The sequence below is a fragment of the Myxocyprinus asiaticus genome, chromosome 20, assembly GCF_019703515.2.
Source record: "Myxocyprinus asiaticus isolate MX2 ecotype Aquarium Trade chromosome 20, UBuf_Myxa_2, whole genome shotgun sequence".
NCBI classification, from domain to species: Eukaryota; Metazoa; Chordata; class Actinopteri; order Cypriniformes; family Catostomidae; genus Myxocyprinus; species Myxocyprinus asiaticus.
This window is the reverse complement of record NC_059363.1, coordinates 14,084,801-14,102,453: the sequence shown is the minus strand read 5'-3', so window position 1 is coordinate 14,102,453 and position 17,653 is coordinate 14,084,801. Positions and strand designations below refer to the sequence as shown.

Below are 17,653 nucleotides of genomic sequence, written 5' to 3'. Positions count from 1 at the left end.
TTATGAACAGAGAATCTTGGAAAATATACAGTAGACATGTACACACACACACCTTGTTCACTGTGGCACCATCTTTATTTTTTGATGGGAATAACAACAAGGCTGTGGTTTGTACTGTTGTTTAAAGTGTTTTGGATCATTCTGCAGATTGAAAAAAAAAATCTGTTCAAGAAGTAGTAGACAAAAAACTCTAGTTGTGGAAAATTAGATGTGATCTATGATATTTATACATCTTTATGCAGTGCATGCCATTGAAGAAACTGTAAGTTCATCCCTTACAGCTTTATTCTCAGTTACATCAAAAATCAAATCAAATGTGGCGCTACTGTGAAAAAGGTCAATACAAAACCTGATAAAACATGTCTCTTGTGAAGACTCATCTGTCCTCTCTGTGTGGGCTGTTCTTGAGTGTATCTGTCACTAGAGGAACACGAGCTCCATTTATTTTCATAATGTATCGGCGTAACCTCTGCTTATCAAACTCAGATGAGTTACTTTTGGAAAGTGAGTCCCATTTCTTTCCAGATCTTATTGCCAACACAGACACACGCATATTGAGGGTAGATATAGGGAGGGGTTGTAGTAGGGTTAGTGGAATCTAAATATAGCCTCTCATTTAAAGGAATTCCCTGTGTAAGTGTGTCTCAGTGATAACCCCTTTCTTTTATTCTGATAAAGTGTGTGTGTGTGTGTGTGTGTGTGTGTGTGTGTGTGTGTGTGTGTGTGCATGTGTGCGTGCATGTGTGCGTGCCACTGTTGTATAACTAAATGGAATTGCAAAAATTTTTCCCGAACACTTCCCTGCCTTTCATTGGCAAACATATATTCCTGCCGCAAACTATGAGGGTTAAGTTAAGGGGTATGGATAGGGTTAAGGGATAGAAAATATCATTAGCTCAATATATAAACAATAAAAGGGTGGTGACGCCTTCTTATTCTGTTTTTTATTTAATTTTTTTAAATGTTAAATTGTTTTAAAAGCAGCATGTATATGTAGTACCTCTAAAATATATGAAAGCACTTTTAACTTTCCCATGTTTTTAAGGTATAAGTAATTTTTTCACATTTAAATTGTTAAAAAATAATGTGGTGCGACCGTCCTCCCATAACTTCTCTTTTCAAAATCTAATTAGATATTTAATTTCTGTGTCTGAAATATAAATCACTGATAAAAAAAAAATGCTAATATGGATCATTTTGTTATACTTCTATACATTTTATGGGTTTTAAAGCCTGGGTAGCTGAGTGGTAAAAGACGCTGGCTACCACCCCTGGAGTTCGCTAGTTCAAATCCCAGGGCATGCTGAGTGACTCCAGCCAGGTTTCCTAAGCAACCAAATTGGACCGGTTGCTAGGGAAGGTAGAGTCACATGGGGTAACCTCCTCGTGGTCGCTATAATGTGGTTCGTTCTCTGTGGGGCACGTGGTGAGTTGAGCGCGGATGCCACGGTGGATGGTGTGAAGCCTCCACACGCGCTATGTCTCCGTGGCAACGCGCTCAACAAGCCACGTGAGAAGATGCGCAGGTTGATGATCTCAGACGCGGAGGCAACTGGGATTCATCCTCCGCCACCCGGATTGAGGCGAATCACTATGCGACCACGAGGACTTAAAAAAGTGCACTTGGCATTGGGCATTCCAAATTTGGTGAAAAAGGGGAAAAATCAAAAAAACAAAACACTAAAGCACATCTTCTATCAGCCACTCCTCAGCAGTTCCTCAATATCAATATTTAAATATCATCTAATATCTTCCTCTGAAGCATGTATTCCATCATCCAGAATCAAAAACTTCAGGATCAGGATCAGTTGATCTGATTCACAAATCCAGGCCGTTTAAACTGTCAGGAGATTGCTGCTCCCACTGGACCTGCACGAGCGCGTGAGTGCAACTTCAAGGCTGCGTCTAAAACCAGGAAAATGCTGCCTCTGGAGGCTATACGTAGGTTGGATGAAAACAGGGTGCTTTTCAAACTGTTTGTAGACCAGTTTCCTTAAGAGTTCCATTTATTCAAAACAGATGTCAGTTAAGCCATTAACTGATTAGGCAGCAAGGTAGCAAGTCAGCTGTCTACGTTTTCGGATGCAGCCCAAGGTAAAATCACATCACGTGCGCTATAAGTGAATGTCTTATTCACAATGCACTGTATGTACAATTGGTTTGATTCGGTATTTCTTGAGTAAATGCGATTGTTAATGCGTACATGCCATCCATGGTTGCTGGACTACTGTGTATACTGTTATTTCCTTCTTCCTAATATATTAACAGTTTTTTCATGTGCAAATAAATTACTAAAATTTGATGACTAAACAGAAATCTGAAAAAACTGCAATCTACCATTAAAAATGCAATATTATCAATATAAATGAAATTGAGTAAATATAGTGCTAAAAAAGAGTATATATTATAGCAATTTTATGTTTGTTATTTACTATATTAAATTGTGTGATATATCAGCATTGTATCGGCCTATTGGCCAACCTGCTCTCTTGGCATCGGCCATTAAAAAACTCATATTGATCAACCACTAGTACCTGTTACTTTTCTCAGCGCTGGCCAGGATGGACTAATCAGACAGTTGTAATTTTTTTTGTAATAGTTTTATAAATACTGCTGAGGTGAAGATTTCCATTCACAGGCAGGCATTCATTTTGAAAACACATGATTCACATGTGGAGTCAGTGGAGATGTTAAAGGCATCCATAAAAATGATCAGTTGTTGTTTTCTGGGTGAGGAAAGCAGACAGGCAGGTATTTCAGATGATCAGGTAAGAATTGTAATGTTCTGAAAGGGTTTATGTTTCTGAATGAAACCTTTTTCCGAATGTTTGATATGATACACAGTGTATAAATATTTAGGAGTATGCTATGAATATGATTTTCTATTTATCTGTGCATTAATTTGAACTGTTATTATGCACTGTGTAATGTGTTGTAATGAAACAATCTTTTGATCATAAATGCTTGGAGACACTTAATGTAATCCAAGGATGTGCTGATGACTGACTGACTGACCCCCCGTTCAAACCAAATCTACGCCATTGCTACTATGTGTCAGTAAAGTGTACTCAGGGTTGGAAGGGTTACTTTTGAAATGTATTCCACTACAGATTACAGAATATATGCTGTAAAATGTAATTTGTAACGTATGCCATTAGATTACTCAAGGTCAGTAACGTATTCTAAATACTTTGGATTACTTCTTCAGCACTGGTAGATTTTTTTCACTTGTTTTGACTATAAAAACTCTGCCAGTACAGTAAGACAAAATATACATGTTAAAAATACATTCTCTGAAAAACCTAAATATCTTATGCAATGTTGTTTCTAAAACTACATTTCTATCAATTAAAACTAATTGATCTTGTTTTAAGGATTTTTAGATTTTTTTACAGGAAAACAAGACAAAAATTATTATCAAGAATGCGACTTTTGCCCTAATATCAAAGGTCTTACTAGAAAAAAAATATGATCGTGCCTGGTAACATGTGCATGTAAAATGGCTAGAAATAGCATTTTAGCTTAGCGTAAAGCTGACAATTTACACAAGGTTTATTTCTGTTTCTTCTGCTCCAAACTTACTTCAAATTTACTTCTCTGTCTGCTCGTATGAATGTAACACATCATAAGAAAGTGTTTCACCGCTGTTCAAATGCACTTTGGATCACATCATTTATATGTATAAATGTTTTCCATCTGAAAGGACTAAATATTAAATGAAACAAATGACAATAAAATGCAAAGTAATCTCTTCAGTAATCAAAATACTTTTTGAATGTAACTGTATTCTAATTACCAATGATTTAAATTGTAACTGTAGTGGAATACAGTTACTTATATTTTGTATTTTAAATACGTAATCCCATTACATGTATTACATTACTCCCCAACCCTGGGTGTACTGTATTGAAATGTTGCTGTGTGTTCGTTATGTCAACCACAATGTTACAGAATCAAACTGAGGCTGACAAAAGAAGACACATTCACACAGCACACACATACACGTCTCTTTTGCTTTTACCCAAATCACACTTTCTGTCTTATAACACACATGGGATACAAAAAAAACCAGTTATGTCCTTCTGAAGGCAACAGCTGTGTGAAGTTAAGACAAATCCTGAGTGAGAGACAAGAAAACAAAGAGATAAAAAGAGAGAGTTAGTGTGTCTGGATAATAGCCATTATTTAGTGTGCTTTTTAGTATCTTGTGATGAGAGACAAGCTTTTTTTTTTTTTTTTTTTGGCTACGTCTTCAGCAGGAACACTGGGATATCTGCTCAAAATGGACTGCTAACATTTTTAGGTGTTCTCTCTGCAACTTCGATTGTGTGGGATCAAGGCCGTAACCATGTCTTGAACATTAGGAGGGACCAAACCATTTTGGGGGTGGGGGTCATGGGTGTTGAGGTCACAAATATAATGGTCCTCTTTGGTCCTTTAATATAGTAGAGGCACGGGCCTGGGTAGCTCAGTGAGTATTGACGCTGACTACCACCACTGGAGTTCGCGAGTTCGAATCCCAGGGTGTGCTGAGTGAATCCAGCCAGGTCTCCTAAGCAAACCAAATTGGCCCAGTTGCTAGGGAGGGTAGAGTCACATTGGGTAACCTCCTCGTGGTCGCTATAATGTGGTTCGCTCTCGTTGGGGCGCGTGGTGAGTTGTGCATGGATGCCGCGGTGGATGGTGTGAAGCCTCCTATGTCTCCTCGGTAACACGCTCAACAAGCCACATGATAAAATGCAAAATTTACCTAATAATATTTGCATTAAGAATATATGACACTGTCCTTGCCAAAACCTAAAAGCACAACAGAAGTCACAAGTCACAGGTTCACACTTACTATGTTCTAGCTCTGATCTGGGTGATAATGCTCTACTTTGTGTTATAGATCATTTTCTAAGACAATATCAAGTGAATTTTTGAATAAGGTACTTCAGAAACATACTAGATAACCACATTCATTCAATTCCTTCACAATATACACACATTCGCTCTTTGTCTTAATCCTGATTCACTGAAAACTGCTCCGTTAATGTTTTCACATTCACAATTATGAATGACATACAAATCATGTATTGTACATGACAGATTTTAAATTCAAAACAGTAAATTTCGCCAAATGGTGAATAGTTTGCACCCTTGGAAATTAATGTCAGTCGGTACAACATTTCAATCATAAAACAGTGGTGAAATATTGCATGTTTAGTTAGATCCTTACATCTACATGACACAAACACTCTTATCCTGGACTGCTCACTGATGCGCTGCGCTGGAATAATCCACGAGGTTCCCACTCAGCTTGTTAAACTTGAGTCCCGCCTTCATCGATTTGATTGGCTCATCAATCTCATATGACATTGACAAGTGGTGTTAGACAACTGAGCGTGGTAAAAATTACACTTTTTTAAACCATTAAGTTATTCCTGCAACAACCTAATGACAATTAGACAGCAGTGCATAATGGATTGCAGCAGAACAGCAACAATTATTGTGGGGGACAATCTGGCCATATCTGATAATTGGGGGGGGGGGACTTGTCCCCCTCAAATTATATCGTGGTTACGGCCCTGTGTGGGATTGTACATTCTATGTAGGATGCCGACTGCTAAAAACTAAAGCTGACATTTCTCTAAATGTTTGTGTCTATATAGACTAAGCAAAGATGGAGTTGGTATGAATCCTTTCATTCACTTTTACATTTCCTTAAGTTTCATTGATTTAATGAGCTCTGTCTATGTCTGTCTAAAGCTGTAAATACGTTTGGTTTGTTGCTGATCATTTATGACCTCCCAGTTGCCCTGGATTTGACCTGTCGATTAAAGAAGTAATCAACTGCTTCTTTTTCTCTCTTTCTTGTTATCTGCAGTCGGACAGCAATGCTAGTTACCTGCGTGCAGCGAGGGCAGGGAACCTTGAGAAGGTACTCGACTACCTGAAGACTGGTGTCGACATTAACATCTGTAATCAGGTACAAATAATTTCTGTTACCATAAGACAAGATGTCATCACCCTTAAGATTTAAGCTTGACAAATTCACAAAGGCATTTACTTAGTGTTTCCCACTATTCTCTGAAATGACTAGCAGCATTGTGGAGAAAATACCATTTGAAACAGCAGTTTGCCAAACATTTTTGAAGCAATGCTGACTGCCACAAGCAGCACAATGATGTCTCTTGAAGCATAAACCTTTGTGCCTATGCAGATGGATCAAGCATAAACCAGGTTTTACTGTGCAAGACAATATCATTATCATTACAGCTTAATGCTTTAAACCTACTCTGTGATATACAGTAAAAGTTCAACAGTATAGTGTTATTATTGGTACATAATGGTATATTGTAATACACTTTCATAATAGTCACTTTTGCAGTGTCATAAAATATAATTACTAAATATGCACAACCCTGTTATTACTTTAAATGTAAACTACAGCAGTGTTTGACAACTGTTATGCTGTTGCAATATTGATCACTATTACTATTACACTTCTCTTATGGTATTCTAAAATGATATGATGATGATGATGATTATGCGGCCATTGTTGGGATGTGTTGCTCATATGAGGAATTTGCAGCTGAAATGCTATGGATAATCAGGAATAACACCAGATTTGTCTGGGCAGCAGTTTATGTCTTAATAGAGGAATCAACCTTTCTGAAACCATTGCAACATATCACCATCCTATTTAAATCAGGATCACCAAATAAAAATGTCACAGTAGTGAGATGTCAGCCATATCTCTGATACAGTGTTCTGAATAGTGTCTGTGAGATGTCATTTGATCAAATACTGTTGTGCAGGGATTTACAGTGGGTGGTGTGCGCATATGTTTATATTTATCTTGTTTTGTATTCCCTGTTGAAAAGACTGATTTAAACCAACATGAATTTCCATTTTGAGCCAGGCTGTTTTATGCTAGTTAGTGTTGGACCAGCATTGCCATCCTGTTCATTAGCAAAACTTAGCTGGTTTTAATTTGTGTGTTTCAGAATGGGTTGAATGCATTGCACTTGGCATCCAAAGAGGGGCATGTGGAGGTGGTGGTCGAGCTACTCAAACTGGACGCCAACGTAGATGCAGCAACCAAGGTCAGTGTCACTCTCTCTCTCTCTCTCTCTCTCTCTCTCTCTCTCACACACACACACACACACACACACACACACACACACACACACACACACACACCATGTTTGAGACTTTCTATACACTTTTGTTATTTTAATACTTAACTTATGGTATTTTCTATCCCCTAACCCTACCCTTAAACCTAACCCTCACAAAAACCCTTCAGTTTTGTCCCCAAACTATAGCTAAGTATGAACACACTCACATGTACACACAATCTAAGCTTCCTCTGCTTGTAGATGTTTGTATCCGTCTCTGATATCACATAATGTTCTCTGCTTCTGTGAGCATGTTCCCACTGGGTATAAAGTCTCTAGCTCTGTTTTCACTCTTCAGGAATGTGTGTGTGTGGAGGTAAATTAAAGGCCAGCAGAAACAACACCTCTCTTGCACTGGGGACGGAATGCCCAGTAGTGGATGCCAGTGGGACAAAAGTGCCCATTGGATGGGGTGACACAAACAGGTGGTAGAGAGTTAGTAGAGAGATGCCACTCATTCTCTCTCTGTCATTTCTCCATCCACTCTAATCTAGAAAGGAAACACAGCACTGCACATCGCCTCACTAGCTGGACAGGCGGACGTGGTGAGAGAACTAGTGACAAATGGAGCCACTGTCAATGCACAGAGCCAGGTACACACTCCAAAAATATTTTTATTACACACACTCACTAAGTTGGATCATCCAGGTGGAAGAATGCAGGCCAGATCACGTACACACTCTCTATCTGTTGTAGTGCTATTTTAGTGGTCCAACAAAGTCATTAAACACATAAACACACACTGCTTTAAACATGAGCTCAGTAAGCTATGAAGGCCACCTACATTACTGAGGTGCCTGTAATAACAATATTTCCTGCATTGAGCTGAGGGGATGCAGATGTAAACACAGGGCTGGTTAAAGGAGCCATAGCTGTTTTGTAGCATTGTATTATTCCACTCAAGTCTTAAAGTGTTTTTTTAGATCAAAAACAGTGTAATTAATTTTTATATAAGCATTTTCCACCCCTTCCCTGAGAATTTTGCTAATGTAACTTTAAGAATTCTACATGTAAATGGACTTGCTTATGATTGACTTTTCATACTGGCATAGTTCACATTGTCGTTTATCCTGGTGGACCAACTCTTATTTCAACAGAGCCAGGAAATCCCTGTTTTCCATGGTACAGTATGTCCCATTTAACTTTAAAGGCATTAAAATTAGAAATGTACACACTAAATTATAAGAAATAGATACTGAACTAAAAGCAAAGGAATTGAAATGCTATTGCTATAGAATATATAAAGCTATTGTCATGGAATGAGGACCCAATTGCAGGAATGAGGAAAAAAATAATGATTTTATTAAATTAGTGTACAAACAAGGGAAAACAAACTCTCACAGGGGAGAAAAACTGATAAGCAAAAAACAGTAAACTCTTGAAGAACAACAAACTGAAAGACAAGATTACAAACCAAACTGGGAGACAGCGCAAATGAACACTAACTGAACAACATGAGGAAGGATTGGATAAACACAAGAAGAAAAGGAGCACAATATATGCAGGAAGGGCACATGAGGAACAGGTGAAGACAATTAACATAACAAGGACTAAACAGGGAGAAAGATGAGGTTAACGAGGAGGCGGGGTCAGGGAAGCACATGGCAGACAAACACAAAGCCATATGCTAACACACGAGACTAAAACAGGACCAAACACAGCCATGTGCACTCACACAACACTCAAGACTGACAGAAGAGCACATGGCAAGAGGACCAAACCTGAAGCCATGCACTCACAAAAGACAGGACATGGAGCATGAGTGTCTGGATCCCAACCCAGAACAGAAACCGAAATAGAACAAACACAGAACATGAGTGTCAGGATCCTGTCACCACTAAAAACATGACTGACAAAGTGACAGGATCCTGACCGATATAGAATAAAAACAAAATGATGATAAAGGGAGGCTGTGTTTGTGGCTGTGCATTATGCTACATCATCACAAAAGCATTGCTGTCAATTTACCTGCTTTGTCAGCATCCCTGTGTTGCTATGGAAACAGGGTCACTGGGGTTACAGTAGGGTGGGTGTAATGAGGGACTGTCCCCTCCAGGGAAATCCCTGCTGATTTCTAAAATATTAAGAATGACAGAGTTGCCTTGGCAACATGGATGAAGAAATTCAAATACTGTAAAGCTTTTTATTTCATATTCCACAAATAAGCATCTCTCTTTCTCTCTGATTGATTTTTTTTCTTTTTCTTTTTTTTTTTTTTTTTTTGCTAAAAGGAGGGGGTAGCTTGGATGAGTTGTGGGTGGGTGTGTGTCAGAGTTTCTGTTAGCCAGTAAATATAGTTTTTTGACCGTTAAAATGTCTCAATGTCCGACAAATTAAACAATTGTCAGACAAAATGTCCGGAAAAATATTAACACCAAGCGTCAGCAACCCTTTTAGTTGATTTCACAAGTGTACAGGGTGATGCTATGCGATTGATGACAGCGCTTTGCTGGCATGGACGTTTAAACTTTCCCGACAGCTTGCGAAGTCCTAATCCGCGACTAGGGTCGTTTCTAGCTATAAGCGGTATTAGCAGGCGCTTCGCAAAGCAAGGTGCGTTATTCCCATCTCACATGCCTGCAAAGAGAAGCTTCTCACTTCAGAACTGCATTAAAACAACCTTCCGTTGCTGTCTTCTGGAGAAGGACACCAGGCTTTTGTGCATCTCAAGCTGTAGAAAAACGCTGCAAACATTTCACTTCACGTCGGTCGCTAAATGTTTCTGTGCTACGTAAAATCGGAGGAACATAGTCATAAAAATAAAGAGAAAAAAATTAGCTAAGGTGAGAAATGATATTGACATAACCTAAATATTTTTGTAATTTTTTATTTCTTTATGAACAAAAAGAAACAGTATGTGGCAAATTGCAGTTTAGCTTTTTGTTTTGCCCTCTGTTTTTGTTTTGAATGGTTTTTAAATTACACGTTAATTCCATGACAGACTTTTTTAAATGAAAAAACAGCTATAATGAATGTTTATTGTTCATTTGACTTGATTGTGACATTATTATATTGCATACTACAGTATGCATAGTCCATAACTTTACAGCGCAAAATAAACACAGTAAGCCGGCAGCAAAATTTCTTAGCGGAAACTAAGAAAGGTGTGTGTGTGTGTGTTTGTGTGTGTTTAGCTCTACAGTATAATATCAGGTGAAAATATTAAAAAATTTGACATCTTAATGCAGTCCATGGTCTCAGTTGAATAACTTTATAAATGCTTGTTATGCTTACATTCCATATGTAATTTATCTTCTTTGGGACTGAAAATTATGTAGGATTATGTGACATTCTGCTGTTGGGATTTGTCATTTTAAGGGGCATTAATGACTAAATTTGAATGTGAATGCTTTGTCCAGATCTTGCCGTATATATCTATAATTCTTTATTCATGTTAATGCACATGAAGCTTCTTGATAAGAATTAAAAGTTTATATAAGGTTAATGCAATGTTTGTTGCAGAATGGCTTTACCCCACTGTACATGGCAGCTCAGGAGAACCATCTGGATGTGGTGCGCTTCCTCTTAGAGAACAACTCTAGCCAGAGCATCGCCACTGAGGTGTGTGTGTGTATGTTTGCAAGTCTTTTATTGATTACTGTGCTGAGACTGAATGACCTTGAGCAGTTTACAGATAAGTGCTTCCTACCTCCCTCAACTTTCTCTCTCTCTTTCTCTGATCACAGCTGCAACAGAAAGATTTTATTATAAAACGAAATAATATAAATTATTATTTTATGAGGAATATGAATCGATACTCAGGTCTCATTTGGATTAAAAGAGTTAACTGGAATTACACCCTTTCTTATTTCTCTCTCTCACTTTCTCCATGTCCTCTTTGGATCCCATTAGGATGGTTTTACACCGCTAGCCGTAGCCCTGCAGCAGGGTCATGATCAGGTGGTTTCTCTGTTGTTAGAGAATGATACAAAAGGTAAAGTCCGTCTGCCTGCGCTCCACATCGCCGCCCGCAAGGACGACACCAAATCTGCTGCTCTGCTCCTTCAGAATGACCACAATGCAGATGTAGAGTCCAAGGTCTGTCTGAAAGATGCTTGCAAACATGTTCAGCCATTGATCACTATTTTTATTTATCCTGTCTATCCCTTGTTTTTATTGTTTTTATTATCCCTTGGTTTTAAGTCAAGAAGGTCTTCACCAAACAGAGCAAAATCGTGGTCAAATGTACTCACACTTGGAAACTTTCATACACTTTTATGCCTTTTAACACAGTGGTTCTCAACTGGTTTTGCTTCAGGACCCAGATTTTACATTGGACAAGTGGCAACTCAACACAGTACCAAAATTGTTTGTCATACCAAAATAAATACAATGAAATGTCAAAGATACTAGCATGATTTGCAGAGGCCTAACATTTTTGTAGTTTGTGTATTTTCTTTTACTTTGCATAGTTTTGTTAATGGTTTTCGAGGATGAGGCAATGTCACACAACCTGTCCTTGTTGGCATCTGCCTAATTAGGCTAGCTTTAACCAAGTGACAGATTTTGCACCAAAATAGCGTAACACAGGGCCTTTGCCATCAACAACAAAAGAAATGTTTTATCCTCCCTTTTAAAAGTTTATATTAGTCTACTTATTTTGCTATCCTCACAATGCATGATTATATTCGTTAGTTGCAAAGTTTTTTTTATTATTATTATTTAGCAATGTTTTTCCCTGATGTCCACGACCCTATTAAAAAATAACTAGAACAGGCCTACAACCCATTTTTGGGTCACGACACACCATTTGAGAACCTCTATTCTAACAGACATCCCCCTCACACTTTGAAGATAGTCTGATTAAGGATTTAAAAAATTGTACATTAAAACAACAATTAGCATAACATAATAAAGAGCAACTTAATGTAGACTCTATTTGCTTTTAAAGGTGTTTTATGTGTTCATTTGAGTTCTAACACACTTACTTTCCCATACTTAGTCTTTAGTTGTTTTCATTAACCTATCAGTGTTCACTAACTGCCCATTCTCTCCTTTCCTCACGTCTCAACGTAGATGATGGTGAATAGAACGACAGAGGTACACCCACGATTAACTTAAGCTGTTGACCCTCACCTCCCACCCCCTGCTTTGCCTAGAACACCCCCTGATGTTGCTCCCACCCGTGTTATACCATCTCTATTTTTGTATCATTTCTTGTTTTCTCTTCTCGTTCACCTCTTTGGGGATGGAGGAATGAGACCATGCTTTGGGTGAAGGGCTGAAGCATGCTTTGATTTCTGCAGCTACAGGCTGGTGTTCCACATGTAAACATGTAGCTTTCTGATTGATGGAAGGAGTTTTGGATCAGTGATTTTGTTTTGTTGCCGTTAATAATGTTTGGTGAATATAAACATTTACCTGATTGGCTGCTAAGGACATAAGTGAGAGAACTTACAGTATATCAGTTTACAAAGTCCCTTGATCTTAGATATTGCTGTTTGTATGGCTTACTTATAGTTGTCTCTGCACATTGAGATGAGATAGAAGGTATTTAAACGTTGAAAAAATTACTTCACTTTCAAGGAATCCTCAACATTTGGATTTACAAATGCACGATTTAACAAGATTTAAGACACTTTTGCTGGACATTATCCTGATCAAACATGAAACATAACCACTGCTATTTCTCACATTTAAAGAGCCCATTAAATGGTTTGATTAATGCAATTATCTTCCCTGTGTTGATACAGGAATTTGGGTTAGGACATATTAGAGTACATGTACTTTTTTTGTTAAATGGCCATATAGCCTTTAGTTTACATCACCCTGTTAAAACCACAATTTGCTACTTGTTATTGCTAGTCGATGGCAGGTGGTATAAGGTGACTCTCTCATTTTAAAAAGCTTTTTATTGGACAAAAGTTTATATACACCCCTGCATACAGGATGAGTCATCAGTATTTTTGGTCTGTTTTCCCAAATTACAGAAGGACAATAAATTGTAAATGTTTACCTGCTAAATGTTTATTTGGTCAGCTTTTAGTCTAAAATATAGATATAGTCTAAGTACAGACTAAAAGCCACAAAATTTCAATTTTGATTTCATGAGGTCTTTAAAGAGTGAGTAAATATTAAAATAGTACAGAATATTCACAAATGACTATTTTGCACAAAAATTATTCACACAGATTTAGTCAGATGCTACATTTTTATATCGACAAAAGTTTGAATACCTGTATAAATTGTTATACATTTCCAGAATTGTCCTCAAAACAACATAGTTTCTGAATGAAAAAGGATGGATTGCAATATGATTCTTCAGACTCTGTGTGAAGTTCACAGTAATGCAAGTCTTGTGATGTTTGTCATGCTGAAATTATTATATATATATATATATTTTTTGTGAACTTCTGTAGGATTGAAAGTTGATCTTAAAGGGGTCATGACATGAGGAATCAAACTTTCCTTGATCTTCTGACATATAAGAGGTCATAGTACTTTAAAAACATACTGTCATTTTTAGAACTCAAAACTTCCTCCTTACTGCAAAAAGAGCATTTGTTGAAACTAACCTGTCAAAACGACTCGTTCTCTACTTCCTCCACACTGTGATGTCACACTGTGGTAGACATTTGCATCTGACTGCTTCCACAACAACACATCAGCTCCTACCTTATCACTTCCGTAGCCACCCCCAATAGCAGTGAGTAGTGAGATGGCAAGAGCAGAGAGCTGGTCAGTCAAGAGCAGAGAGCCAATCATGACAGTGGACGTTTACTGTCAAGTCTTAAAGGAGAAGCAGCACCAAAACAGAGCGTTTCTGACAGGGTCAGAATGAGGGTGGAATATTATCATGTTTTACAAATATATGACTATGATATATTGTGCAAAAAACTTTACTTATTTTATAAGTGAACCTCAAGGAACATATTCAAATAATTAAAAAGGCATGTCATGACCCTTTTGGAGAAAATCACCACAATCAGAATATTGCAGAATACAAAGTTTACTTAAATGGCACATCCTGTTACTGAAGAACAGAGACAATGATACATTTAAAGTCTGACCTTTTAAACTCTTTTTTTTTACTCAATGAAAGTAGCATGCATGTGATACATTTGGCTTGGCTGTGAAAAGGAACCCGGCTGGCCAGCTACAGAGATGAGATTGTCTGTTATGGCACTTTTCCACTGCATGTTACGGTTCAACTCGACTCTGCTCGCTTTACATTTCTGAGCTTGCTTTTCCACTGCAGTTTAGTGCCGCCTCAACATGGTTGGGATTATAGGCTGATCGTCATAGTTGTGCCGCCTTTTTCTGCCATGACATCATCTTAAACGCAACACAAACATTACTGACCATAAACAATAACACAACTGCAAGCTGTTAGCTACTAGCTCATTGTGCTGCATAAAGCAGTTGTTGCATGGTGATTTTACACAAGTGTAACAGTTAAATTGGCCTGGTTGTTTTAGAAGCAAGCTTTCCAGTAGCTGGTCAACTAAATAAAGTGAAGCTTTCAAGCAGAATATAGAGTTAACGTAACAAAACGTACCATTCTCCATCTTGGACTCCAACAGCACCGTGGCCGAGTCCAGGGCACTCTCCCTCCCATTGCTCGCTGGTCTATTGCCATAGATAGCGTCCATTTGGTCGAACCACTTGCACTTTCTTCTGTTTGAACCACTCCGACTGTTGTGGTCCTTGATGGTTCTGTAGTCACTTTTAAGTTTTTTTAACTTTTCCCTACACTGTTGGTAGGTCCGGTGGTAGCCGTGTGTGGCCAACAGCTGAGACACTTCCTGAAATGTCATTTTGTTCGTTGCTAACGAGAGGAACGTCTGCACCTCGTTTATTGATCACGCCGTGGTTTTGTGCACAGACATTTTTTTTTTTACAATTCAAAAGTCGCGTGAACAAATAATATTGCTATCGCTGTTGCTAACTTTAAAACTAGCAGGTTGATGTCCCATGTCGCAAATCCAGTGATGCTAGTAGTAATGATTCTCTCTGACCAATCAGTGATCTGCAGGGTTTTGACGTCAAATTTAGTATCGGCTCGGCTCGCTTGGAACCTCGACTGAGGTGGCACTAAAAAAAGTACCAGGTACCAGTTACTATCCACAGTGGAAAACCCCCAAAAAGCGAGCAGAGTCGAGTCGAGTCGAGCTGTACCTTGCAGTGGAAAAGCCCCATTAGTTTAGTCCTCCTTCCCTGGGGCTTGTGCATGGACCATTAGACAAAATATATCCCTTGGTACCAGTTAAACAGCTGGAAATCTTGCAGTTTAAGGATCTTTGCAATATTGCTAAATTAATCTGCACATGTGCATGGTCAGATTTTCCCACATGGCAAGCAACAGCAGTTCTGCTGTGTAGATTTATAGTTCACTTAGATTTGCATGGTAGAAAACATTGCCAAATTGCACCTAACAACCACAATATAAAGAGCTTACTGCTGTCTCTACAGTCATATTCCTAATGAATACATTCCAGGATATCACTGTGTGATCCAGAAATTATCTACACAAATATTTAAATGAGGAGTTTTCTGAGTGAAATGATACATGAGAGCACTGATTACTCAAGGTAATCCATGATGACTTTATGATGGCCCTGGTAATCAGAGACAGTGTTCATATGTTGTTCCCCAATAATGATAGTATGTGTTGTCTTTATTCAAGAGTTAGTTCTGTAAATCTCATGGTGTATTACTGTGTTTATTACTGGAAATGTTTAAAGCCTTTCAGTTTTTCCATTCACGCATATGGCTGATAATTGCAATAATTCCCTTCAAAGTGGGTGGAGCCTTGTTCCAATGAAGATGAGAGGGCAAACAGAGGTGGGGAAAGGGCTGCACTGAGCACCACCTGCTTTGTGGTGGATTATTGGCTAATTGAGATGGAAATCTCCATGACTGGAAGGCCTTGACTGCAACACAGTCTATAGGATGCCTCCATCTTGCTTTGACTGCTGTGTTTCATATCAAAAATGTTTTGATATTACATACAGAGCTGATATTCTGATAATACACACAGATCCATTAACCCTTGCTTTCTTTCTAATAAAAGTATTGTATTTGTGTACAAATCCAGATAAAACTAAGTGTGAGCTCTTACACCAAAAGCTCTAATACTAATGAATTCTCACCGTTAGTAATATGTAATTGGTATCATACAATTTCATGTAAATTTTACAGAGAGGATGGCATTTAGTTGTACATTAAACAGGATTTGTCATATTAATTTTTCTGTAATAGTTTTGGCAGGTCAACCAAATTCAGACCAAAATCAAATGTTCCTCCTGTGCTTCATTACAACTCCTTAAATGACTCCAGTGCAAAGAGATTTAAAAGGAATGTAATGACGAGTTTTTAAACCATTTTGTTTTCTGTCTGTCTCTTTATAGAGTGGTTTCACTCCTCTCCACATTGCTGCCCACTATGGAAACATCAATGTCGCCACACTACTATTAAACAGAGGAGCAGCAGTTGACTTCATGGCAAGGGTAAGATCACAGCTCCATCTGCTGTTCAGGAGGAACAGATTGTGGTCCTCCTGATCTAGACAAAACTTATACTGTATATACACTATTCTAGATGGCACAACAGATTTATTGTAAATGGAATGGGAGGGGGCATTCAGATATGACCCTCAGGCTAAAGCATGTTCATGCATATGTTTGTTTGGGCTGTGTTCGACATCTGACAGTTTAAAGGGTTATAACAGCATTAGCTGTTATACACACACACACACACACACACACACACACACACACACTCAAACATACACGTGAGCATGTGTGTGCACACGGTGCCTAAGGCAGATCATTTAGCCCATTCATCAACACAATTGTGGAGCATTATGCCTCAGTCTGGTAATATACTGTATACTGTATATACACAATAATGGAATACTGGAATACTAGATCACTCATGATTGTCTTTTTAATGACTACTTCTCTTGTCCTGTTTTGTCTGTCTTTTGGTGTGTGTGTGTGTGTGTGTGTGTGTGTATGTGTGTGTGTGTGTGTGTGTGTGCATGCGTGCGTGTGTGTGTGTGTGTGTGTTGCACAGAATGACATCACTCCGCTGCATGTGGCAGCTAAGAGAGGGAATGGAAACATGGTGAAATTGCTGCTGGACCGAGGAGCAAAGATTGAGGCTAAGACCAAGGTAACATGTAAACAGCCACAAATCCACGCTGTACACACAATTACAATTTATAAATGCTAATATAGCAGTGCATTAGCACTAATATAAAAACATTTAAGTGCAAAACCAGTGTTTTACCTGTGCACAGAATCACATATCAGTTCGTTCTCAGAGACTAAAGGATTAGATTAGAAAAATTTCAGTGGTATGTTCACCTCAAGGAAATGTCAGACAGCACCTTGGGACATTGCTTACATTTAGTGAATTCCCTTGATATATAATTTGGTGACTGGGAATCTAGCAAAATATATCTCAGGAATTGAGTATTGTATAGGGAACAATCAGGCTAGAGCCAGTGAATTATAAAAATGCAATACAGTATATTGCCTGAAGTG

The 17,653-nt window shown here is 38.3% G+C and overlaps 1 protein-coding gene across 1 annotated transcript in view; it reads left to right on the top strand.

The window, feature by feature from the left end:
- Positions 1-17,653, top strand: part of LOC127411381 (ankyrin-3-like) — a 155,598-nt gene that overhangs the window by 72,110 nt on the left and 65,835 nt on the right. Inside the window, 7 exon segments of the mRNA XM_051646906.1 lie at positions 5,867-5,968; positions 6,990-7,088; positions 7,658-7,756; positions 10,626-10,724; positions 11,016-11,201; positions 16,514-16,612; positions 17,181-17,279. Coding sequence (XP_051502866.1) covers positions 5,867-5,968; positions 6,990-7,088; positions 7,658-7,756; positions 10,626-10,724; positions 11,016-11,201; positions 16,514-16,612; positions 17,181-17,279 — 783 coding nt within the window.